This window comes from Melozone crissalis, unplaced genomic scaffold, assembly GCF_028551555.1.
Source record: "Melozone crissalis strain CALT ecotype California unplaced genomic scaffold, PUWL_Pcris_2 ptg000008l_1, whole genome shotgun sequence".
In the NCBI taxonomy this organism is placed as follows: Eukaryota; Metazoa; Chordata; class Aves; order Passeriformes; family Passerellidae; genus Melozone; species Melozone crissalis.
In genome coordinates this window covers 3,863,525-3,889,053 of record NW_026535786.1, presented here as the reverse complement: position 1 = coordinate 3,889,053, position 25,529 = coordinate 3,863,525, and the positions used below count along the sequence as shown (strand labels likewise).

General features: G+C 41.6%; 1 protein-coding gene across 7 annotated transcripts in view; it reads left to right on the top strand.

Moving 5' to 3' along the window:
* FAT3 (FAT atypical cadherin 3) overlaps nucleotides 1-25,529 on the top strand; it is a 391,200-nt gene that overhangs the window by 350,255 nt on the left and 15,416 nt on the right. For all 7 annotated transcript variants that reach the window (XM_054270169.1, XM_054270168.1, XM_054270172.1 and 4 more), the window contains 4 exons: nucleotides 1,289-2,087; nucleotides 9,316-9,450; nucleotides 10,471-10,628; nucleotides 18,162-18,630. In XM_054270169.1, coding sequence (XP_054126144.1) covers nucleotides 1,289-2,087; nucleotides 9,316-9,450; nucleotides 10,471-10,628; nucleotides 18,162-18,630 — 1,561 coding nt within the window. The remainder of the gene's footprint in view (nucleotides 1-1,288; nucleotides 2,088-9,315; nucleotides 9,451-10,470; nucleotides 10,629-18,161; nucleotides 18,631-25,529) is intronic.

The window sequence follows — 25,529 nt, the reverse complement described above, 5'->3', positions numbered from 1 at the left end:
GTTCACAGCAGTAGCATCCTTAGAGGCAATTGTTGGTTACAGTTCACAAAATACAGGCTCTGATGCTAACTAACAGTTCAAATCAAAGTTTTACAAGTTTGCCATTTAATATCCTTGAAACCTATTTTTTAGCCTTTTAGGAAAATAAAAAATCATCATCTTTTTTTCTTTCTTTCTTACCATGCCTTAACAGTAAAATATCCCACTTTCTGAGTCATTTGCTAGCCAGAGTTCTGGTGTAGCCAAAACTGGGCATGAGAGTTAAATTTGAGCAGCATGTCTTAGAGTTACTAATGTACTTGTAGTAGTGTCCGTATTACTGTTGTCATTCTCCCATTTTTTCCTTCAGCTTTTAAATTTTCCTCCTGTGTCCAAATACAAAGATCTTTGAACATGTCCCACATCTCTGCCTAGTGGCAGTTTAGTCTTCTGTTCTTCTCTGAAGCAAATAAATGTGTGGAGCAGTATATCGTAATAGGGACTGCAATAAAACATTTTTCTTGTTGTAGGAAAGGACCCTGATTCAAGTTTGCACACCTTTCTGTCAAGATGGCCTTGGGTTTTTTGTCAGACTTGCTCTTTTGCTCTCTATAAAAATAGTGCAAATGATGCTATAATACCTGCTCTGGGTCATCCAGTCATCTTTCCAACTGCAGTGCTGCTCTCATATTTTATCATTAGTAACAGCACAAGTACCTATTTCATTTTTGGAGGATGATAAATTTTATTTATGTCAAGCATGTTTCTTGGTTGCTTCGGGTAAAGAAGGACAGAATGCTGTAGAAAAATTCTGAACTCCCTCACATCCACACAAACTAAGCAGGGAGTGGAGTGCTTTGGAGCACACCAAGCAATGCAGAAGGCCAATTATTTCCCTGGAATTCAGTCTCTTCTCCAGGGTAGAAGTGAGCCCAAACTGTGTTTGGAGCTGAATGTACCACGTTGTTGGTATATTCTCTGTTGTAAAGATGACAAGTGATAGCTGTGGGATCCTGGGAACATTTCAGTTTGAGTAATGAGACATTCTACTGACACATTTCTCTCTGCAATCCACTTAGAGATCAGTGCTTCCCTAAAGAGTTTGTAAGTTCCACTGCTAGAAATGGCTGAGACACTTCTTTACATATGTATTTGGCAAATGCATTTGAGCGTTGTTTGAGAACTTCTTTCCAGATTTACTGATTCTGTGAGAATATACATAGCAAGAAGTTACGGTTGCAGGCTGTGTTCCGTGTGTGGTTTTATTTCTTATTTTTTTCTTTTTTTTTTTTTTCCTAAATTACATTAGGCAAAGGACTCTGGGAAGCCTCAGCAGGTTTCCCATACCTATGTTCAGGTGAGGGTTATTGAAGAGAGCATTCATAAACCAACCGCCATTCCACTGGAGATTTTCATTGTCACCATGGAAGATGATTTTCCCGGGGGAGTCATTGGGAAAATTCATGCCACAGATCAGGATGTGTACGATGTCCTCACATACACCCTAAAATCAGAGCAGAAAAGTTTGTTCAAGGTCAACAGCCATGACGGGAAGATCATTGCCCTCGGAGGGCTGGACAACGGCAAGTACGTCCTGAATGTCTCCGTGAGCGACGGCCGCTTCCAGGTGCCCATCGACGTGGTGGTGCACGTGGAGCAGCTGCTGCCGGAAATGCTGCAGAACACGGTCACCATCCGCTTCGAGAACGTTTCCCCGGAAGACTTTGTGGGCCTGCACATGCACGGGTTCAGGCGCACCCTGCGCAACGCGGTGCTCTCCCAGAAGCAGGACAGCCTGCACATCATTAGCATTCAGCCGGTGGCGGGCAGCAGCCAGCTCGACATGCTGTTCGCCGTTCAGATGCACAGCGGCGGCTTCTATAAGCCTGCCTATTTGATCCAGAAGCTTACCAATGCAAGGAGACACTTGGAAAATGTGATTCGTATTTCTGCTATCTTGGAGAAGAATTGCTCTGGACTGGATTGTCAGGAGCAGCACTGTGAGCAAAGTCTGTCTATTGATTCCCATTCCCTGATGACTTACAGCACGGCGCGAATTAGTTTTGTGTGCCCCCGCTTTTACAGGAATGTGCGCTGCATGTGCAATGGTGAGTACTGCCCCCTCTTCGCCTCCCATCGCTGCACATTATGTGATAGGATCCTTTTTATTCCTCTGATGCAGATTAGAAGGGGCATTTCAATTCAGTCCACTAAAGCACGACTGGCTGATGCCTTGTGGGAATTGATTTCTCAGGCTTGGGAAGAATTGTTCGTGTTTACTGATGTAAATGGAAGTTTATGAACTTTGGCCTTTTACGACAAAGACCGCTTTCCTGGAGGCTCTGCAATCAGCCAGCTTCCAGGGGAGGGGAAGGAGTGGGAGAGGAAGGACCAGGAGAGGGAGGGATGTAGTTTCCCAATCAGTTGGTGCCACCACTGGAATAAACCTGGATTGTGACTGCAGCAGAGCAGCCTGCTCTCCAGCAGTGCACCAGCAGTCTCCAAGGAGAAGCACCCCTGACCTAAGCTGGGCAGGTGGAAAGGCCTTTCTCAGTCCCATTGTTGCAGACAGCCACAGAAACCAATGAAGTATTTTATTAGCAAGCACTTTTCCTGACCTTTAATGCTGCAGTAGGGGACAGAGTGGGTTTCGGGCTGCTCCACATTTTGGCAGAGATTTCACATTGGCATATGACAGATAGACTCACAAGCCAAGCTTCTGTATGATTCTGTGCTTGGATTTTAAAACCTCGGGCAGTTGTAATACTGGCTCTGTTTCTTTTGTTTGCCAGGCTATTTGCTCCTCATTCCATTTCATTTAAGAGCAGAGAAAAAAGCTGCTGTAAAATCAATACATCTAAGTCTCCCTCATCTTAAGCACACATGCGCACACACACAGAGCAATACAAGAATTCAGCAGCCATAGCCCTCAATAACCAACCTTTGTTTCTGCAGCAGTCAGCAGGGCTTCATGTTTTACCACTGACCTTGGTGGGGATGAAAATAGGCATAAATTGCATAAAACTTAACCAGAAATCATTTTTCTTCCTGTGGCACATGGATAATAGTGGCAAAGAAGTTCAATTCTGAAAAAATACCATGATCTCTATCTGAGGTGTATTCAAGAGCAGACTATCTGTCCACTCTTTAACAAAGAGTCTTATAAGTTTCAAATAGACATATCTATCATAACAATAGTCAGCATTTTGTTACACATGAAAGGCTCTGAAGTAAAGGATTTTCACAGATTTAAAAGGGACAATGCTGCAATATCCTCCAATCAGGTCCAGGAGCCAGTGCGGGAACACTGTCTGCCAAACTTCTTTATATTCTCTAAATTAAAACTCAGTCTTGCTTTTGTATCAAGAAATCACAAATCCTCATCTCCATGGGGATAGTGATAGTCCTCACAGTCAGAAATTGGTTTTCTGGCAGCCAAAATTTTCACTGTTTATCATTTCATTTCACTACCTATTAAAGTCAATAATGATGTATTATTCCCTCTGCCTCATAATCCCTTAGCTTAACTCCAAAAAAGGGACTTTGCAGTGCAGCACAGTTCTGACCTAGCAGCTCTCCTGGCACAGCAAGCTTGCAATGGAAGCACAGAAATTCAGCTGGGACAGCGATTTCCAAATTTTTCTGTCATGTACCAGTCAATCCTCAAAATGGATGACAGGCTGCTGGAGAGGCAGTGTGGTTCTGAGAGCGACTGTGGCCCTCAGCCTCTGGGCCATTTGTCATGGCCTTGAAGACTGCTGTGTGGGAACCCTTGCAGCAGGCAGCCTGTCCTGGTCCTGCTGAAAAGCCAGAGGGGTTCCCACTGCTCCTGTCTGAGGCAGTAAGTAGGGATTTCCCATGGGGGATCCCCACGATTTGGGGTGGGGTTGGGCATATTCAGCCTGCCTACAGCCTGTAGGAAAAAAATGTCCAGAGCTGCTGAGTTAGGTAGAGTTGCCAACGAGGTGAACACCTTGGTGTCTATTACTTGCACAGAAATAATACACCTTGGTGGGAAGCAAAAATTCATGCTTTGGGCCTTCTCCTCGTTAGTTAATGCTTAATCCTCTTCTACTGTTTTTAATTAAAGGAGCCACAGTAAATATTTTGGTATTTAGGCAAGCACACTGTGTTTTCTCACATAGGAGATGACACAGACTTGTGAGAGCATAATAGAGAATGTATGGGTAGTTTTGCTTCCATGAAAGCTAAAGACTAGAATAAAAGGGTTGGAAAAATGCAATACTTCTTGCATCAGTAGTTCTTATAAATAAATGCACAGATGCAGCAATTCTGGAAAAAGTGCACAGATTTGTTTTGGCTTGTTTAACGAGACAGCATTAGCAAGATATTAGCAGTGTAATAAAAGTATTACACTTCCTTTGTTGCTGAAATAGTTCCATATCCAGTAAATATTAATACCTTGAATTATGAAAAAGCCATTAAAATACTGCATATGTTTCCAGAGATCTGATTCAATTATGGCGCAGAAAGCTTGAGTTTGAACTAATTCACTCATTCTTGAAATATGTATCATACTTGGAGTGTTTTTGTCCACTGGCAGATGTCACAGATATGCACAATTTATGCATGCCAGCTGTGCATAACTTACCTAGATTACCTTTGTGAGCAAACAGAGTTATCTAATGTGAAAATGCAGGGAGACTGTAAAGTAGGCAGTGGGTGAACATTGGAGTTTCAGCAGCTCATCTCTGGAAGAGTAAGTTCAAAAGTTCGCATGCATCAATCTTAGCTTTTAAATCAATAACATTGAACTAAAGAGTTTTCCAATAACACAGTGTCTCCTTAGATTTTTTGCTCATCTGTTTGTGTTTGTATGAAAAATATTGTCACAAGCTGGGGTTTGTGTCAGCGTGACCAGAGGGGCTCTGCAATTACCAACCTCCCATCACATGGCATGAGGTATGCAAACATCTGTCAGGGAAAAATAAATGTAGGAGGAATGGAATAAATATATTCCTGTAAAACATTTCTCACAGCATTCTCATTTTTCAGAGGCAAAAATCTATTCCGTATTTTTTCATGATGCAAAGTAATTCTTTTGTGTTGAGACAAAGGTGCAGGGGCAGAGCAGGTTTTGTTGGGACTGCTTTGCTCTAGAGTTGTTCTGCATTATGATCTTACAAAATTGATGGTGTGCTAATAAGTTCCAGAGCATAGAATGGATTGGAATAGTCTTAACAAATATGGACTTACATCTACATCTGTCCTGGTCACTCCAGGCTCCATTTGCAGATAGTGGGAAGAAGGAGGTATTTTTAATAATGTGATACATCTCTCCCTAGATGTCTAAAATCAGTCAGATACCCTAAAGTTAGATGAGATGAATTCTATTTCAGATGTTTAATATGGTTCTGGCCTAATAGTTTGACAGAATTTTTCTAATTGACCCAAGAGTTTTCCGCAAAAATGCAGACACATCCACATTATTTAATCAAGAGAACAGCAGCCTTGGACCATTTTCTCATGAAACAAGATAATTCAGACTTTATGAAGCCATTTTTAGTATTTCATAATACTTTGACAGAAGGAAATCATAGACTGTGAGGATCTGCTGTTAATAAAGGAACTGTTCTTCAGAGGTGATTTTTGGCCTCAGCTCCACAGAGCACACATTGCCTCTGAAAGAGTCCTGGATGCTTTGAAGGACTGGGCATCAGCAACCTGGTTCTTATGCGTACAACAGTGCTTTTCCCATTTTCAGGAAGCACACACATGCATATTAATGAGCCTGGAATTCTCCTGGCAAGGAAAATTGAAGGAAAAGGTCTGTGCTGGGAACAGAGAACTGCAGATAACTTGGTTAGATCTGGCTGTAGTCTGTTTTATGTCACCTTTGTCCAAGGAAGGTTTTGTCCCTGTTTTCCTGCAGCTCCAGCTTTCAGGAATCTCCCTCCTTTCAAGCTTTTTTTTTATGTAAGTGAAGAAACAGAGTCTTTGTAGTACTCATACAGATTCAGGAGACTGGGCTGATGGAAAACCACCTAATATCACAAGGCTGAAGTTAAAATTCTTGAAGCACTTAATTTTCAAAATATATTTACAATCCTAGTAGTGCTCCTTTTGGGAAGGAATAGGAATTAAATAAATCTCTCCTCTTGCAATGGAACAGTGTTTTCTGCCTCAGTATATTGGTTAGAAGATTGAAATACTTTTATCTTCTTTTAGAGAATTAAACTGAAGATGATCTGTCAAAATCAAGTGGGTCTATTCCACCTTTTCCTGCCACGCACTGCTTAATGCTAGCTCATGTGTTTCTGTGGTACCTTGTAAAGAGCAGTTTTTATTAATACTAATGTGAGTTTCAAGAGAATGCTGCAGATTGTCTGGACCTACCTAGAAAAAAAAAAGATCAATTTGAACCTATATTTCTTGAATCTTTTATTGGATGGAAAATAGACTGCTCTTTGGAGTGGAAATGCAACATTAGAATAATTTTATTTAAACTCAGGCTGTAAATCTTTGATGTGGACAACGTAACCTTGAACAATTTTACAATTTTGCTCCACATAGTTGTGAAATCAGCCTGAAAATGTGTGTTAGCTGGGGCAATGCAATAATGCAGATTTGTGGCTTATGTACTTATAACCATACAGACAGGCATAAAGCACTTCTAGCAAATCTGAATATTTTAAAGTTTTGTGACAGCTATGAAATCCTGCTGCAGCAGGATGAATAAAAAGTTGGTTTCCTTGTAGTTTACCAGAAGGAGTATTCTTGGCCGTTCAGGATAAACAGTTCTTTCCACCGTTGCACAGTGTACGTTAGATCTTTTCCATATATTTTCTGAATGTGAAAGGATGGCTCTAAAGTACAAATCAGAGTTTGAATCAGATAAAAAAAAACCCTGGCAGAGGTGGATAACAAAGGAAGCTGTTCCTTTATTGCTTCATGTCAAGGATACAGTCATAGGTTAGGGGATGTGAAAATTTGCAGAGCCACATTTGGAAATCTCAGTGCCTCTTTCTGCTGCACAGTGACAAGCTGTAGGGCTTTAGTCCAAATGGCATGTCTGTCAGCTACACAGAGGCTCACTTGAATTGCAGCCTCACTAAAGGTTTGTTTGTTCAAAGAAGAGATATACTCTGCTGACACTAGAAGGCTGTGTATTTGTCACATAAGAATGAGTTAAAATAGCTAAAACAACCAAGGCGAAAAATAAAAAGCAGCCTGTAGAATTTTTTTAACAACCATTATAATTTCAGAAATAATTGGTGCTTGCCATTGAATTCTAAGAAATTAGGAGTTTTATTCTAAAAAAAAAAAAAGCCAGACAAAACAAAGTACAGAAAACATCATATTCTCTGTTAAATTCTACAGATCTTTCATTTACATAAAATAATAATCTGTAGTCCAGAACCCTATGACAGTCTTTTCTTGATTCTATAAGGCCTAAAGTGTGACTGTGTATTGCAGCTGTTACTCCTGTTAATGTTACCTACTAATGTGATTAATAAAGATTGCCATGCATCATTTTCTAACAGTGCTACAGGCAGTACTGTAAATCTTTTACTCCATAGACCTCTCAAACAAATGTTTGATAAAGGAGGAGAGGATGTTAAACATTAAATTGACTGTGCTGTACATCAAGGAGGACATTTACAGTAATTGCCATATTTGTAGTCAGCCCATGTCCACTTTGAAAGCTACAGTAGTAATTTTTCTTCTCCCAGAAAATACTTACAGTGTCAGGTAATTTCAGCTATGCTTACTATGAGCCCTGCTTGGCTTGTACAAAAGTGTGAGAGCAGTAAGATTCTTTCTTTCTTTCATTTCTTTTGGAGATGTACTCTATGACAGATTGACTCCTTCCTTTATAAACTGTAAATAAAATAATGTGCTCAAAAAATAAACTAGTTTTTTAATCTGATAAGGATCCTACAGTATGGATCCTGCGATATACAAGAACTGCCAATATTCAGAAAGCAATAGGTAGGAAGGTGTTTTTTATCATTGAATTCATCACCTACATGTCTTAAATAAATTAACTGGATAAACAAAAGAAAAGGTGTCTGTTCATTCCCAGCAACTGCCTTTGCCTCCGTTCATGCTGGGGCTGCAAGCCAACAAAAGAAAGGGCAGGAGTGCCTTTTTTTCTGCACTTGAAGACTACTTTCATAAGTAGTCTTCATACTTCCATATACAGATGCCCAAATGTAGAAACTGACCCTGCATCTCCCAGTTACCTTATTGCAACCCAGAAAAGGCTAGCTGTTGTGGAAGTCACATACTTCTGAAAATTCATCTGTTAAGCGGCAATAGTTGTATCATGTTTTGTATTATTATAGACAGTGTGCACAAATCTTTTAAGATTAGGGCAATCAAAACAGATTTAATTAGACACTTTGAAAAGTTACATTGAAGTTTTAGCTATACCCCATGAAATGCAAAAATTCTTTTGACATTGATAGGCTTTAAATAGTAAATCCTTGACATGCTCAGCATGATAGATGTAAAGAATTTAGGGGGTTCTGAAAAAGCTACATATAATTGTGTCTCTCAAGTATTTTAAGCTAACTTAAAAGTCAGTACAGTTCTGTCCCTGCAGATTAGAAAAAAGGACAGCAGGTTTTGGTAGCCTGGGCAAGCTGGATAGGATAGAAGATCTCAGAAATGTCAGAAGGAACATAGGGAGAGGGCAAATTTGCCTGTGCTGTATGGTAAAGCTGGCAGCATGTCCTGTGCAGTATGAGAATGAAAAATCCAGGTGTCACTGTAGCCCAAGCATGGCTTAGAATCACAGAATATCCTGAGCTGGAAGGGACCCACCGGGATCATCGAAGTCCAACTGCTGGCCCTGCACAGGACCCCCAAGAATCACCTCATGTGCCTGAGAGCATTGTCCAAATGCTTCTTAAACTCTGGCAGGCTTGGGGCTGTGACCATTTCTTCCTCCTTAGATTTGCTTCTCATGGGTGTGCTGGGGGAAGAGGAGTGCATAGCTTCAAGCAATTTTTTTCACTCATATCTCTAAAGCCCTCATGCAGGAAGCTTTGTGGGAAAAAGAATGGCTTGAGAGTTATCACACACAGTTATAAACCAGTTACTGCTCATAATAGTTTGTTTTTATAATATGTTCCCATGGGGTTTAGGGCAGTCTTTGGAAAAGAGCTATTGCAGTTCTGCTGTGTACTTGCCCAAAAGCTGTTCCTTTCTATGAAGGTTTGCGGGGGCTTTTTTGTTGTTGTTATTATTATTAAGCCATTTTTTGCTTGTACTGAAGTGTGCGATCAATAATGGTCTTTCATTACTCTTGTGTTGCAGCAGATGATGCTGTACACTGTGGATCCCTGACAGTGTTTTACCTTGTTGCAGGAGCACTGTGCCCAGGCTCCACGGATCCGTGCCTGGAGAAGCCGTGCCCAGGGGACATGCAGTGTGTGGGCTACGAAGCCAACCGGAGACCATTCATCTGCCAGTGCCCGCCGGGAAAGCTTGGCGAGTGTTCAGGTGCATTCACAGCCATAAAGGGGGATAAACTTGGACAGTAAAGTGCTGCCATTCTCATTTTGTCAGGCAGAGGCAGCAGTGAAGTTAACAGAAAATGTACTGCTTAACCCATCTCAGCACGGGCACTGGGGGGTGTGTGTTATAAGCCCTATAAATACTTGTCTTTATGGCTAAGGGGCTGTATGTAGGCTGTGATCCAGTTTCTGTTTGGAAATTCCCACTGGCTTGCTCAAATACCAGCTCAGTAAAACAGGCTACTGAGAAAACAGGATTTTTCCTAGAGAATGTTATGCCAGATGTTTTCCTGCCCATGGGCAAAGCTCTATAATTAACTCTTCTGCTTACTATTTAGATTACCAAAATTCCAGCCTTTATTAATGAAAACACTGTGCTATCCCAAAAAGAAAGTTTGAGGACATCTGCTAGTTCTCTGCATCTGTGTTGTTCCCTGGGATATGAAGAGCCAGGTGGACAGGCAGTGAAGCAGAGCTTTCTGTTGACTTCAGTGAATGCCAGGCTGCAGGACACAGGATTTGTGCTGGTTGCCTGATGAAAGCACAGCAGATACTGAGCTGTGGTCCTGGGCAGTGGTTGCAGGGGACTCATTGCAAGGGTTTGGCTGATATCTGCCCACACATAACTTGAAACCCATAACTCAGCTGCCTGATGTACAGGTGTGGGCATCTTTGATTCCCTCTGTTGTCAGTTAGGCAAGACTGGTGCCTCCAGGAGTGTATAAGCTGAAAAGTGCTGAATACTTGGAGAAACCCCTTTTTTTTTATTTTTAAATATGGAGAAACAGAACTTTCCTCTATCCCCTGAAAAATAGTTTAAAAAAAGGAAATGCAGAAATATTTTGTAGTAGATGCCAGCTTTGTTTTCTCTCATCAAAAATGAGTTTTATTTACTTCTTCCTAGTCATTCTCATTAACTTTATAAATTCTTTAATTACTCAACAGTTGAGGAATTGTTTTATGTATCACTAAAAGCACATGTGTCTTTTCAAAATGGTTGTTTCAGGCCACACTTCCCTTAGCTTTGCTGGGAATAGCTACATTAAATACCGTGTTTCTGAAAATAGCAAGAAAGAGGAATTCAAGTTGGCTCTCCGACTGCGAACCCTGCAAAGCAACGGGATTATAATGTACACCAGAGCGAATCCCTGTATAATTCTGAAGGTAATTAAAATAACTTATCTTTTCTGCAGTTGTTTTTCTCAGTTCTGTATTTTCTCTTGGCTCTTGATTTTGGGAATGCTGTTCTCATTTTAGCTGTAGATGGAGAAGATGAAGTCTGATTCTAACAGGGAAAACAATTTCAACAGCAGCAGCAGCAGCAACGATCAGAAAAGCAGCTTGTTAGTGGTACTTTACTTGGAAAATTCCCCACTGGGCGCTGTTCATTATAAGCACATTATGTGTGTCTGTGTGCAGGAGCCAGTTTGCACGAGATGTAAGATTTGGCCATTTATATGACTATGTAGTCAAAACGAAGCCTGCTGAAATTGCTGTTCTTCCCTTCTGCCCTGTCTGTGGTTAGAGGATATGCCCTCACTGTTAGTGAGCTAATTCCAGGAATCAACTCCTTGGAACGTATCTCCTACTGAATATGAAAATCTCTGCACTCTGTGGATTAAGATTCTTTTTTGAGAGAGTCATGGGGTCATGACTCTAAATAAATCAATATTTACTTGATAAGCTTTCCATGCATTTTTATTCTTTTTTGTTTCTGTGGAATGGCAAATGCTGGATGGAGAGGGAGTACTAGGCTCATCCAAGAGCCTGCACATATAGTATTTCTGCTATAACCTCTAAGGTACCAAATGAAAACATTGCTATTTGTAATTCAGCCTCATTCTATAATTCAGCAGTGGAAGAAATGGCACAGAGCCTTTTGTGTCTGTATTTGCAATCTTTAGGGTACTTTTGACTGAATGCTTAGGTAATGTTAAAGTGGCTAGATGAGTTATTAATGGGTAGCAAATAATTTTATAGTTGTTCGACAGAAGTATTTCATGAGCAAGAGTACTGTCTGTCATTCACCAGGAACTGTCAGCATTGTTCAGATTTGCACAAGACAGCTTCTACTTTGAGACACGTAGAAATGCAGTTTGAACTTTCAAGCATGTGTTTTTGTTTAAAAAAACAAAACAAGCAAAACTGCAGGTTGGAAGACCTTCTTTGAAGTCCTCATCATGCTTACTCTTAGCATCTGTCAGTAGGTAATGTTTGCAGTTTGGTAATTTCAAAAAATACCTGGGAAAAAAGAAATGGCCCTGGTGGAAGGTGCCACTTGAAAACAATAGGAGATGATACAGAGATGGCCTGAATTGTAGTTAGAATGGTAATAGGAGAATTCATTTTGCTAGAGTTTTGTGTATAAAGCTCTCATCATTAAGGAGCACAGCATATCCACATCATAGACAACTGAGTGAAAATATCCAGCTGAAGCAGGGAAATTTTGCCACCAAAATAGAAAAGTTGATGCTACTACTATTGTTAAAAAAAAAAACAAAAACACAAACGAAAACAAAACCTCACACACATAAAAAACCAAACCCAAAACAAAAAAAAAATCCAAACCAGTAAGAGAACCACCCTTTACAATCACCTGAATTGAATATTTAGTTGTGATGTAGGAATCATGTTTTCAGTCCCCACTTCACATAATCACCTAATTATTTTTCTTTGAAAAATGTTGAATTAAAAATAATACTTTAAGGAGCAGTGACAAGAGCTGTGGTTATTGTGCTCCAATCTCAGTCAGCAGCCTTCATGTCAAGCTGGTTTGCTCTCTAAGTCTAAGAAACAAAGACAGAGAATGTAGAGAGCTTCATGTGCGGCTGCTTCTTCACATATCTGATGAGTGAGGTCCATGGTTGTGTATGCATGCAAAGCCTCTGCTTTGTCCTGTGCATTGATCAGAGGAGAACGTAGGGAATTACCTTCTCAAACCCTCATGCTCAGCATTTCAGTAGAGCACTTTTCACTTTTGCAGTGATTATGTCCTTTTCCGAGGTCTGGCACTAGGCTTCTGCATGTATGGGGTATAAAGGAAACAAAATCATTACATTCAGCATAGGTTTTTTAAAGAAATGGTGTCACTTAAACGATCAGGAATTGTCAGAGTTTAGTTTGCGAATGTCTTTCAACTGAGAAATATCAGGGTAAGTTCTCAAAAAACGTGCTCTGTGGCAGACAAATGGCATCATGCTCAAGGGATTCAGCCCTGTCAGGTCTCTTCAGGGATGGCAGCTGGCTCATGGACTGCACTTTGGGGACCCCTGACTCAGGTGTTTTTAAGGAAGTTATGCTTAGACCTCCTAAACACACATTTTTTTCATTTGTAAACCAGAGGTAAGGCTTCCTTTAACCAGGTACATATGTTGGGAGGTAAGGAGGCACTCAGAAATGAGGCCATTAAGCAGATTAATTAGAGGTCTGTAAATGTGAAGTTGTTATCATTTGAGCATTGCTTTCAATTAAATTAAACATGAGGAGAAGCTTTCCAAATAGAGGATAAAGGTTGAAATCCTGTGTTCTTTTGAGCACTCTGGCATCACTCCAGCAAAGCACTTAAACACTTGCTTAAGTTCCTGTATTTGAAACCAATTGGAACTACTCACATACCCTTATTTTAAGCATCTACTTAAGTATCTACTGGATTAGCAGCAGAGGGCCCAGCACCATCACTGAGCTTCAAATAAAGGCAGAGGTGGAAGAAATTTAGACCCACAGGTATGAGCCCATGGGAGGACAGGCAGAAACACCTGTGCTGTTGGGGCACAGAGTGGCATTGATTGTTTTGAAGCAAGTCTCTGCCATTGCAGTCTGTTTAAAAATTAATGCTGCAATATGCTTTTGGTGTTTAAATGGCCAGCTTAATTTTGGAAGCTCATGCATTTGTGATAACTCCAGGGATGGAAATATTTCATAATCTTAAGACAGTGTCCTTCCTGGATGAATAATCAATTCCACAGAGCAAACTGCTTCTCTACTACTTTGCTGAAAGCCTACCAGCTACACTCTGTTGATATAATAAAATAAGGGTGTTATTTATTCAGCTGTTTCAAATAAAGCAACTCATCCATCGATTTTGAGAGGTTGGCCTTTTTTGTTTTGTTTTGTTTTGTTTTGTTTTTTCTATTGTCTTACTTTTAAGGCAATTGAAGCAAATTGAGATGCAGGTCAGTGTTGGCTTTTTTTTTCCCTTTCCTTTGGAAAGATTGCATGTCCCAAAACCTGTACCACTCTTTCCTTTTTACCTATGTAGCGGCTAACTCAGAAAAGTAAGATTTAACCATCTAAAGCATTACTAGGCCGTAGCAGAAGAGAGTTCCTTTTTTTTTTTCCCAAGGAATATAATGGAGATTCATCTTGTTTTGTGAAATTTTAAGGATTAAAAATAGGTAAAGAAAGACTTTCCCATCATGCCATAAATATAGCAGCTAAACAGTGAAGGGCAAGCATATGTTCTTCAGTCCAGGCAGTTAATGTGAAACTTTGTGTGGCTTAGCTAAGTGTGTATTACACATTTTAATGCATTACTGCTGCATGGCTTATGCTGGATAGGGCTGAAGTTTGGATATGATCCCAGTTGTGGCTGGAGTTGAAACAAGTAATGTTTTAATTAAATACACCGTTTTACACAAACGAACCTGAAATGCAATTCAGCTAACGAAATATTTCCCCAGATAGATTAGGAGGCAGCATGCTGTATCCATGGTGTTTGACTGCAGATGGACTGTGTGAGCTGGAGGTGGTCTCAGAAGAACCATTTGATCATTTTATTACCTATGTTGATACATACACAAATAGGGATGTTAGCCAAACATCTTAGCCAGACTAATATTCTAATATAATTTACAGTATGTGTTTGGCTCCATTCTGCCCATTGAATGAAATTATTGAAATGTAACAGATTGCATCGGCTTTTGGAGTCTTCACTGTTCTTTTAACTTCTCCACAGGTGAGATCTTGTGGCATATAGGCTTAAGTGTACACTAACCTTCCTGTCATTATTGTTATAACTGAGATGTAACTAAACCCTGAGTCTAGAAAGCTCTGGGAAGTGGAAGCTTTGTGGGAATTTTCTGCCCAGCTAGGATGAAGCAGTATCTCTCTGCTTTCATGGTGCAGAGAGTCTCTGCTGGTGCCATGGGCTGCACTGGTGAGGGTTTGCATGTCTCTGCTGTGATATCGAGTAACTCAGGCTTTCTGCAGTGTTGCACTACACAGATGGATGAAAAAAGAAATAGCACACATTCAGTGCTGGACTGACAGTCTGACGCTACCAGCTCTCAACCAGACCAACCATGCCACTGAGGTTATTGTCTGGGTAATTGCTGAGCCTGCACAAGAGCCTAGGTTTTCATTGGATGCCCATATTTTTTCCTTGAGTGTCCCTCAGTTAGCTTGAAGTTCAACTTTTCTTGGTACCGAGGTCCAGGCTATAATCAAAGAACCCCCTCTGATGACTGAGCAGTGACCCTGTCATCTCAGTAGCTACAAGGAATCACAGGAACACCAGGGATTAATTGCTGAGTGATGGTTGAATTCTCTGTGCTTAGGAGTGGGGAGAGCAATTTTACCTGTTGGGTGGAAAAACCTTCTCCTCCCTGCCTGGCCAGTCCAGCTGCTGAGTACTCAGGAGTGGAGCCCTTTGCAGCAGCTGCTCCTTGCCAGCTCTTCCTGCTCTCCCTACTCCTCCTTGAGGTCCATCAGGGGACAAATACTTCCTCCTAGCTCCTCTACAGCAAGGCCCATGACTATCTGATTAATGGAGGGGCTTTTATGGTCCCATTGCTAGGGGTATCTGGGCATGTCACAGAGTCTTTAATGTATGTATCTGTAAAGCAGTGGTGTTCGGTAGGGAAATGACGTTACCCCTCCTTTACTGATGGAGACCTGAAACTAATGGCTTGCCTGAGATCTCAGAGGAAGAATGTTGCAGAGTGTGGGTTCCCATGCAGATCTGTCATGTCTTAGGCCAGTACTGTAAGCATCAGACCATCCTTTCCATCTTTCACTCTAGTTAGAGGTTGCTCGTGTTTCTTCAATAACAGGAAGGAAACTTAACCCTTCAGACAATATATATTTACTGTGCATGTCAGATCATCTGCTGGTAAAGAGAAATAAAAGTGGATGAGAAAGATGTATAAAACATATTTTAATGGCAAATCTTTTAGATCATAGTTTCCTGCATACAAATGGTGTAATATTTATCCCAGGTGCTTAAATGTGGTGTTGTATTTATAAAGATAATTGGAAAAACATGTTCTGTGAGTAAGAGTAATAGACATGCAGGCAGTAGGTCCTTCAGGGCATAAGTAGTCATAGGGGAGGTATATGTCTATTATGCACAATCAGTAGAAGAGTTTCCATAGGAAAAAGCCTTTTAAGTAAGCAGCAAGTTATCTGCTTATCCAGTGATGGCTGTTTTTCAAAGTGTAATATATTGGCATGCATTTTTCTGTTTGATTTGTATTCCTGGTGAGACAGACCACACTTTTTGAACAAACCTTCAATGTTTATGGACTCTTTTGTTGCACAGGGAGGAAAGAAACTAATGCTCCATCTCTGGAGAGAAAGAATTCTGTTTATCAGGACATCTTGTTTACCAAGATTCCTCCTGAGAATATGCTTTAACAGACCCAATTTCAATCTACAGAAACTGTTTACAGCTGAGTTTTGAGTCCTTTAAGAAAATGTTTCTTAATGAAAAATGATCCAGACTCATTATTCTATACATCCATTAGCCTTATTTGATTGAGCTGTAGGAGTATCAAGCAACATCCATCCCTTGAGCATGTATTACAGTCATAGATTTGATTTCTTCTCAGTTTCATTACATCCTACAGATCAGGGACTGCAAAACAGCCGGTTGTCCATAGCAGGGGCTACTTCCCTTGGCTCCTTCTACGTGCATTCATTCCTCTACACCCCCTCATACCATGCAGAGTAAGTGGGCAGCTGGAATCTGTGAGGAGCTTGCTCCATGCTTGGCACCTCTGTGTCCATGCTGCCGAGCAGTCACCGAGCAGAGGACTGGTGTGGTTTTATCCTGATTTCCCAGTGTGTTTTGGCTTGAGCTCCAGTTCAGAGTCAGCCCGTCAAGAAACTAAGGATTTGCAAAGGAGAAGGAAATCCAGAGATCTACAGATCTCAAGATTTTTCCTTTAGCTTTTCTCCTGGTAGTTTTGTCAACCTCTAAGGACATAAAATGCTGATAATGGCAGACAACACGGTCTGCTCCTGTACATTAAAACTTTTAAAACTTTCCTGTTTACCTTCAAGCCATATCAGGGAAACTGTGTGAGAAGAGTTTGAGCACACAGTCACATGACAAGAGATGTCTTCATCTGATGTGACTGTTCATGCTAGAAATGGCCAAAAATGGCCAAAGGCAGATGGACACACTGCAGCATCCTCACATCTGCATTTTGCATTCCAGTTCAGCAGGCCACCAAAGCTCTATGGGGTTCTTGCATTGACATCTGTGGAAACTCTGCTCTCACTGGGGGGAGCAGTCAATCTCTGTACCAGATACACCAGTGAGAGGACCATATGAGCTGCCTGGAAGGATGAAAAATGACACAGCACCTGAACTTTTCAGGGGGATAAATAATGGGACAGAACTGTCTTGAAATGGGGTTTGCAGACATAAATACTTCCTAGAGCATGACATAAAGGTAAAATACTTGGAAGGGCTTTCAGAGAACTTGAATCCAATTAATGTGCTATAAGACATTATTTCCAACCTTGTCAGCCATTTTAAATTTATATGCCATCTGTTAGAGAAGCCTAAAATCTTGGGGTAAACTGCTAATCAGGAAAGCAGAACTTCATATCCATTCCCTCATTCTGCACTTTGCCTGCCCCAGCAGGATAGCACAGATTTACTCTTTACGAGGATTTGGGATGAGTGAGGGACAGGAGGGAGAGTGAGAAATCCCCTACAAACTCTCTAAATCCATGAGTTCAGCATAAATATTAGGAAAGAAAGAAAATCAAGATGCATCTTATGCCATCTGTGAGGTATGCACAGAGCAGGTTGTGTTGCATCTTTGGGAAATAACTAACTTTTGGTCAACTAGTTGTAATTAGTGATGGTAAACTTATGATGCTTAAGGGAAAATCCGCACCTTGTTGAGATGCTCTTTAAAGTTACAGAAGCACAGGACGTCTGCATGAGCAGAGTACCTAACATCACCAGCTGAAAGTGTGGCCACTGGCTTTGCCACAAGCCTCTCAAACGCTAAGAGGTGATCCTGTGCCCTGGCCGTCCTTTTGATAACATCTGCTAGTGGGAGCAGAATCACAGCTCTCAGACTTGCTGAGAGAGACACAGCTACTTGACAGCAGAGCCAAGAGCAGAACAAGGGTCCTCGAGTCCATATCCTGTTCAGTAAAAAACATATAATTATCCCAGTTTTCACCTGTGTTCTGCACTCATATGATTTTCTGTATTTTTAGTTTTCCTGCAGTCATTGACTTCAGGCAAATTCAAAGAAAGCTGATATTTTCTACCTTGTATTTTTTTGCTCATGATAAAGGCACAGCTTTTTGCTGTTTTAGTGTCATGTAGGAGAGCAGCTTTAACAGCGTGCAGAGACTGTCTAGAAGTTCTCTGTGCTTCCATTTTCTCTGTGAGACCGTATTACGAGACAGCTGAGCACCTGAAGCGGTTTGATTTCTGTTTTCCTCCTGCAGATTGTCGATGGCAAACTCTGGTTCCAGTTGGACTGCGGGAGTGGCCCAGGAATCCTGGGAATTTCTGGAAGGGCCGTTAACGATGGAAGCTGGCATTCTGTCTTCCTGGAGCTGAACCGCAATTTCACCAGCCTGTCCCTGGACGACAGCTACGTGGAGCGCCGCAAGGCCCCCCTCTACTTCCAGACGCTCAGCACGGACAGCTCCGTCTACTTCGGCGCCCAGGTCCAGGTGGATAACGTCCGCAGCCTGACTGACAAGAGGACAACGCAGGTCCTGAGCGGCTTCCAGGGCTGCCTGGACTCGGTGGTCCTCAACAACAACGAGCTGCCCCTGCAGAACAAGCGCAGCAGCTTCGCAGAAGTGGTCGGCCTGACGGAATTGAAGCTGGGCTGCGTCCTGTATCCCGATGCCTGTGAGAGACACCCCTGCCAGAACGGCGGCACCTGTACTGCCGTGCCATCTGGTGGTAAATGCTTTCATTACTTTATGGGCTCTCCTCGTTTTCCTCTGTAATTTATTGCCAGAGATGGTTTTATGCAGCAACATGCTTGAAAAATCTCATGAACTCTATAAAACTCTGATAGGTATTGCAAATTGGGTAAAAGCTGTTTGCTCTATAAATAACAGTGAAATGGTGCCCCTTCTTATTGCATTAGTGTTCCAGGAGGAAATTGATTTATTGGCTGTTAGTATAATCCTATTTCTATAGAAACCAATAGAATTACAATTACTGTAATGTTCAGCTGGATTTTTCAGAATCCATTTACAGCATCCTTACAGCATTGAGGGCTGTACACAAAGATGGTGATTTGAAATGTCCATCACAGATGTAAGAGCAGTGTTGCCTTACTCTGTTTCCAGAGCTGTCACAAATAATTACTGAGCTGTCCTCAAACACCTTTGTCCTTTTGGAATTGAGTTATTTCATTACATGTCTGCATGGAAAATAGCAAGTTGGGCCCATTATAAACCCCCTGAACTGTATTTTACAGTTTTCTCGGAGGCCTGAGTGTTCTAAGGTCTAAGTAATATTATCCAAATTTTATAGGGCATTGATTTAGACTGTGCTTGTGGTGGAGATTCCTATCCAGTAGTTATGTGGTGGTTTGTGTCATTTGATACCGGTGACTTACTGCAGTGCACCAGTTACCAGAACAGTCAGCATGTTAGCAGGAGAAAAGCAAATGGCCCACATGTATAACATTGCCTCTTGGGCAGTTCTCTTTCTGCAGTGTAGGAGTTTCCCTTCCAATTCCCCATACTGTATTAGCATGCAGCATTGCACACCTTTTCTGGCAGAATAAAACTTCCTCTGAAAAGGAGATTGCTCAACAGAGAGGTTTTCTGCAAATTCAGAGCTTTCCATCCACTTACTGTCAGTGAGTTTTGGTCATGGTTCTCTAGGAAAGTTCCCGCCTAAACTCTTATTTTATGGAGCATTTAAGCACTGTCCCAGGGCTTTCTGCTTTAATGTGTCCATGCTATTCCCTTGCACCCATAGTTATTATTTCTGGTTTTCATAGCCTGACTTGCATATTCCCTTTCTGAGTCCCCTCCACCACACAGTTTTTTAGGCCTAAACTTCAGATCCGTTCAAGACCTACATGTGGTGAGATCTGAGCAAAACTTTGATAATTTTCTCAGTTGGATAGTCCCACTCCTATAAAGTAAATCTTGAAAATGTGGATTTGTCCATGCTGGGCTGTCTCAGCTAGCATCCCCTCTGGGTCTTTGGTTTTGATGCAGCCACCTCTTCTCCCATGATGCGTCAGGGATGCTATCAGCTGTGCTGTTGTTGATGGAAAGAAATGGGAGGACAGTTAGAAGGAATGAAGCACAGCCCTGGCAATTCGGGATGTGTTGTGGGACATGAAGAGAAAAGTTGCTGCGTGTGTGTTTGTCCTTAAGGGTCTTTATTTACCAAGGGAAGGAGAGAAAAGGAGGGCTGCATAAAAAGGGCAAAAGAAAATAATTCTGAGACAGAAGGATGCTGCAGCCACTGGAAGAATTGCTAAGCATGATTTTTGAAATTCCTATGAAATATGGCTGTAGTATGTACAGGAATGTCTGTATGATGGCTTTGATTCAGAGTCCCTACTTAAGAAACGAGGTTAACCATTCGCCTCACATCCTAGGAAGCATGAGAACAGTTCCTTCTATTGATTTTATTTGAGTCTATTTACCGTATTGCTCAGCAATCTCATGATGAGTAAATTGAAACCTTTCTAACAGAACTCCTTACAGTAATTCTTTTTTTCCCAGCACCATGTGCATGTCAACTCAAACTGAGGGGAGACACGGGGTAAGGGAGAAACAAGTGGCCCTGAAGTTTGGACCCATCTTATAACTGGAATGGCAAATACCATTTTCACATCAACAAAATTCACTGCTGGAAAGCAGGCACAGAACTGATTTAACTTGCCTGTGTTCCTGCCTCGGCGAGGGGCATGTGCCCTGCAGGGATGTTTTGGCTGCCTGCCGTCAAAAAATCTGTTTGCTGTTTTTACTGTCTCAGCAGTGTGTGTAAATAAAGGATTGTTATAAAGCCATAATTCCAGTGCAATGAGCCCTGACTGTATGTCGGTGCAGCCCAGCCCTTAAGGAGAAGGCATGGGCATTTTTGCTTCCACTAGGCAAAGCAGTTCTGTTGTTAGTGTCCTCCATGTGCTGAAAGGCCACATAATTAAATTCTAATAGCACAAGAGCCCATCAGCATTGCAAGTCCTAGTTGCAGAGCTGCAAATTGCAATGTGCTTTTAAGAACCATCAACCATTGCACTTGCTGACATGGATGTTAGCAGCTGACTTCCATTTAAAAAAGAAAAAAAATAGAAGACTTCATTTTTTAAAGAATTTTCTTAAGAATGAAAATGGCAGCTTTGTTCTTTTGTGGTGAGGGGAATAATGCAAAAATATACCATGCAAAGGTCCTTTTCCCAATCACAGGGCATTCAGTAGCTGCAGGATCTCTTGACTAATATTTTCTATGATATTATCCTCCTTTGTCAGTTTTTGGAAAATAATGTTCCTTTTCCAAAACCGAGAGTATTTTAAGATTTTTTTTAAATAAATAAACCCTCTAGTTCAAATTTTACAAAGCAGATTTCATATACTGTTAGCATCCTTGTAGTTATGGACAACCCACTGGGCTTTACAAGAAAATTAGGAGAGAGAAAAAGAAAGCTGAGATCTATAGCTAACTTAAGAAAAAAACAGTCAAGCAAAGGTTACCCAACATTATAACGTGAAAGAGTTGCTGGCTACATACCAGAAGTCAAAGAGGCCGTGTTTAATTTGCATATAATTTGCATAATTTGAGCATCTACGACGCAAACCTCCATAACAGTGTTCCTGTTAGAGAGAATCTAAGATTCTCTATTCTGTCTCTGTTCCTGAGATCTTCCTTTCAGTACAAATGCCTACTGCCCTGTTCACCATTATTAAAAAGCTGCCTCAATTGCCTTTCACTTCATCCTGTGGTTGGGAATAGGGATATACCACAGCCCTGTTTGGGGAAGTGCTCTGTATGCGCTGGGAGTGTGTCCATGCTGCTGCTGTTAGGGTATGGATGGACATATTCCCAGCTCCTGGCACAGGGCAGGGCTGTGCCTGGGCTGCACAGAGCTCAGGACTGACCACAGAGGTGTTGCCCCAAAGCAGGGCTGGCACAGGGCTAAGGTGACCCACAGTGCCTCTTTCTGCCTGACCTCTCTGCATATGGAACAGAGCAGAACGGGGATCTCAGCCTGCATGAGAGAGCACAGACAGCTCAGATGGGAACTCCAAGAGTACATAAAAGCCTCTCTGCTTTCAGACTCTGGTTTCTGAGCCAGCAGAAAGTGACCAGGGCATGAATCTCTGCTTGCTCTCAGGCAACAGTGTTGGCCAAGTGATGTCAGTGGTACAAGAGGGGAGACTGTGTGTCCAGAGACCCCATGGAGAGATCCAGTGCCTGCTTAAATAGGGTCTGGCAGAGGGGGATGAGCACTCACTGGGTCTGACAGCTCAGGAGACTCCTAGCAGAAAGAGACATACTCAGGACAATTTTCTTGGGAGACAGTGGAAACCACAGCCCTGAAGTACAGGCCACATTCTGCCAGACTTTTCAGTCCCTATCCATAAATATGGGTCAGTAAATCTATTTTTAAAGAAAGTTAGCATTTTGAAACCTGACGAACAACATGACTTTCAGAAACAGCTTGGCTCTTTGAACTGAAATTTCCCAAGAAAATTCAACCAAGTGTTTAAAGTGTGGTTAAGCTATAAGATGCTGAATATGAGGTCTTAAAATGGGAAATGTCACACAACCTTAATAATAGTGTGGCACTTGCAGGGCTGCCAATAGTAAATGTATGTTTATCTGCATGAGTAACAGTATGAGCAATCTCAGCAATAGAAAGCTTTACTGTAATCGCATGCAAAGACTGCACCAAGGTTTTCAACCACAGAGAGAAACCTCATGCTTGTAAAGCCTGCAATTATAAGTATAGTTACTTCCTTTTAATTTGATCAGTCCTGTATACATCTGGCTTTGATTAAAGTAAATGGCTTATATGAGTAGGCGATTTTACTTGAACATGAAGCATTTGAGCGGAAATATTTTCTGAGTCAAGGACTGTGGGCAGAGTGTGGGGACATAAAGTCATTTTGCTTTCTCCACTTTCCACTTTTCTTCTATTATTTTTTCTTTTTTTTTCATGAACAGAGCTAAAATCCAAAGGGAGGAGAACGCAACATGGCACTTGGGTGGTGGGTTTAACACGTGCTTTAAATGTTGTTGGCAACATTACTCACGGCTGGTTTTGAGTATCAGGTAATTCATAAAGAAGAAAAAAGGGAAAAATTAGTGTAATAATACCACAGAACTGACTTGGTCTTATTAATGTTCTTGATTTTGCTTTTTCACACATGTAAACAACCCAGCATACTGTGATGTGAGTATACCAAATGCACTTCAGTTATTTTTTTTAAGCTTTTTTAGAAATTCTAGGGGTGCTTAATGTTTTTAATATGTAGTGAATATAGGCATCTGTTCTTGAATTCTCACTTTAAAAGTATATGCATGCCAATCTTCTCATGGCACTGGTTCAGCAAAGACTGAGGTTCATTTTCATACCAGCAAGTGGCAAGAGGCAATGATCTCTTTGAAGACAGATAAGTTAAATCCAGGCTGGCAGGACTGTGGATGGCTGAACACACAGTACTTGAAGGTGGCCTGGTTTGACTATAGACCTACCAAAATACAAATGCTGGGAGAGGTCCTCTTCACCTTCAGTAGTTCTTACCAGTTAACTTGGTGTGTAACACAGTGTGGTCAATGTCCTGGGCAGGGCAATTTCTGGACATTGAGTTTGTCAGGTCTAGCTGCACAGCAGGGAGAGAAACTACACAGAGAGACAAATGGAAAAGCCAAAGCACATTAACAGATAAAAGCCAGCCTGTCTTGCATGGGATAGATAGAAACAGGAGCGTACACATGTTAAAAAAAAAAAAAAAATTGGCAGCAGTTTGGAGCATCCTCTTTAATAAAGCCAAGTAAACCTTGGGATAGACAGACATTCAGATGCTCAGGCTGGGAATGCTACCAGCAGAGATGTTCACTACATAACAACACCCCATCTGCTGATGGCACCGTGCCTGCCTTGTGCTGCTGCCTCTGCTTCTCAAGTGCCAGGCAAACACAGGTGTAGGCAGGGAGCCTGGGTAGTGTCCTGTCTCACTGCAGGTTGTTCTTCAGTGAGGTCTGGGGTGAAAAACACCTCTTCCTCTAGGTAGGGACATGCCAAGAGAGCAGTAAGAGCAGCTGTTTGAGTCACAGGAAGAAGGTGCAATTTAACTATGTAGAGGGGACTCAGATGGATGAAGGAGCATGACAGAAGCCTTATAAAACAACCAGTAAGCCCAAGACAATGCGTAGACCTATGCATACATAATGTTTCTGCGAATCTTCTGATCATCATCTCTCCCTGGGCTTCACTTCCCACTGGAGAGGCAAGGTCTGGGAGCACAGGACCAGGCTGAACTGGAGGACAGCTGGTCCCAAAGCCCTGAGCTGCACACAGTGTGGCTCCTCAGCACCACCTGTTTGGCTCCACAGAGCCACTGCTGCTTCTCTGCAGGACTTGTTAGCATAGATACAGCCTAAAAAGGCTCTTTTGTGGTTCATAGCTTCTTGTTGGTCTTAGGTCAGCTATTGGGTACATGCTGCTGTGGCACGTGCTGAGAATGTTGGGGTCCCAACCTAAAGCTTTTCAGAGGTGTTTTCCTGAGCTTCCTTTTTCCACTGAATCCCTCTGAAGAAACACTGTGGTGATATCACAAAATTTGCTGCCTTGGAGAATGCAGATCAACATTTCTAGGAATTAAATACTCATTCCTTGTGGAAGTAGCTCAGATAGATTGTATGATCTTAAACGCTGATGAATTTCCAAAACTTCAGTGTTTTCATTGTGAACAGGATCAAGCCCCACATTGTTTAAAAGAGATTTTTCATCCCTTGCTGAGACGACAGGATGCTGAGCCTTTTCTCATCCTTGAATGTGAGAAATTTGCTTGTTATTCTTGTTCTAAACCAGAGGGAAGAAATGAATGGTACATTAGCAGGATATTAAATTAAAAGTATAATAAAAAGCCTTTATTGGACCCAAGATGCACTCCCAACCAGAGGGGTTTTCTTCACAATTTGCCTTCGTCCACAGCCATGTGGCTAAAATATTCAGTAGCCCGCGAAATTACAGCCTCTGCTGGGAGGTTTGGAGAAGGATTAAAGGTCTGGCAGGTCTTCTGGCTGAGTGCTATATGCTGTCTACTGAGCCATCATATCAGCTCTTCTCTTCCCTACTCCATGAATTTTGACATATGCTTTGCTGTGTTGGAGACCTCCCGGGTGAGTGCTCTGCAGCTCTGAGCATGTGTGTCACAGAAAAGTTCTGTGTCTGTTGCCAGTGGATTGGACTTGGCAGGTGTATGGCAGTCAATCCAACGAGAGGAAACACCAGTGATAAATACGGTAATTCAATACTGCTTTGTTTTAGTGCCTTCTTGATTTCTAACTTTGATCCTTAGACTTAGAATCCATAGTGAATATAGCAGTCTTCTAATATCCGATGTGTGTTCCACTATCATTAAATCAAATTGTGTGAAAAATGTGGGCTTTCAGAAGCAGGTTTTTATTTTGGTCCTGTTCTTACACTGCTGAACAGGGCTCTGACCCATCTGGTAATTCAGTTTCATCTCTTAGTATAAAATGCATTCCATGTTTCTTTTATAGTTGGTGGTAATTTTTTTTTTTAAATCAGATCAATACTCTTCAAGTTTTCTATCATGAACAAATGTAAACATTATATTACAAGACTTAGAGCTTAG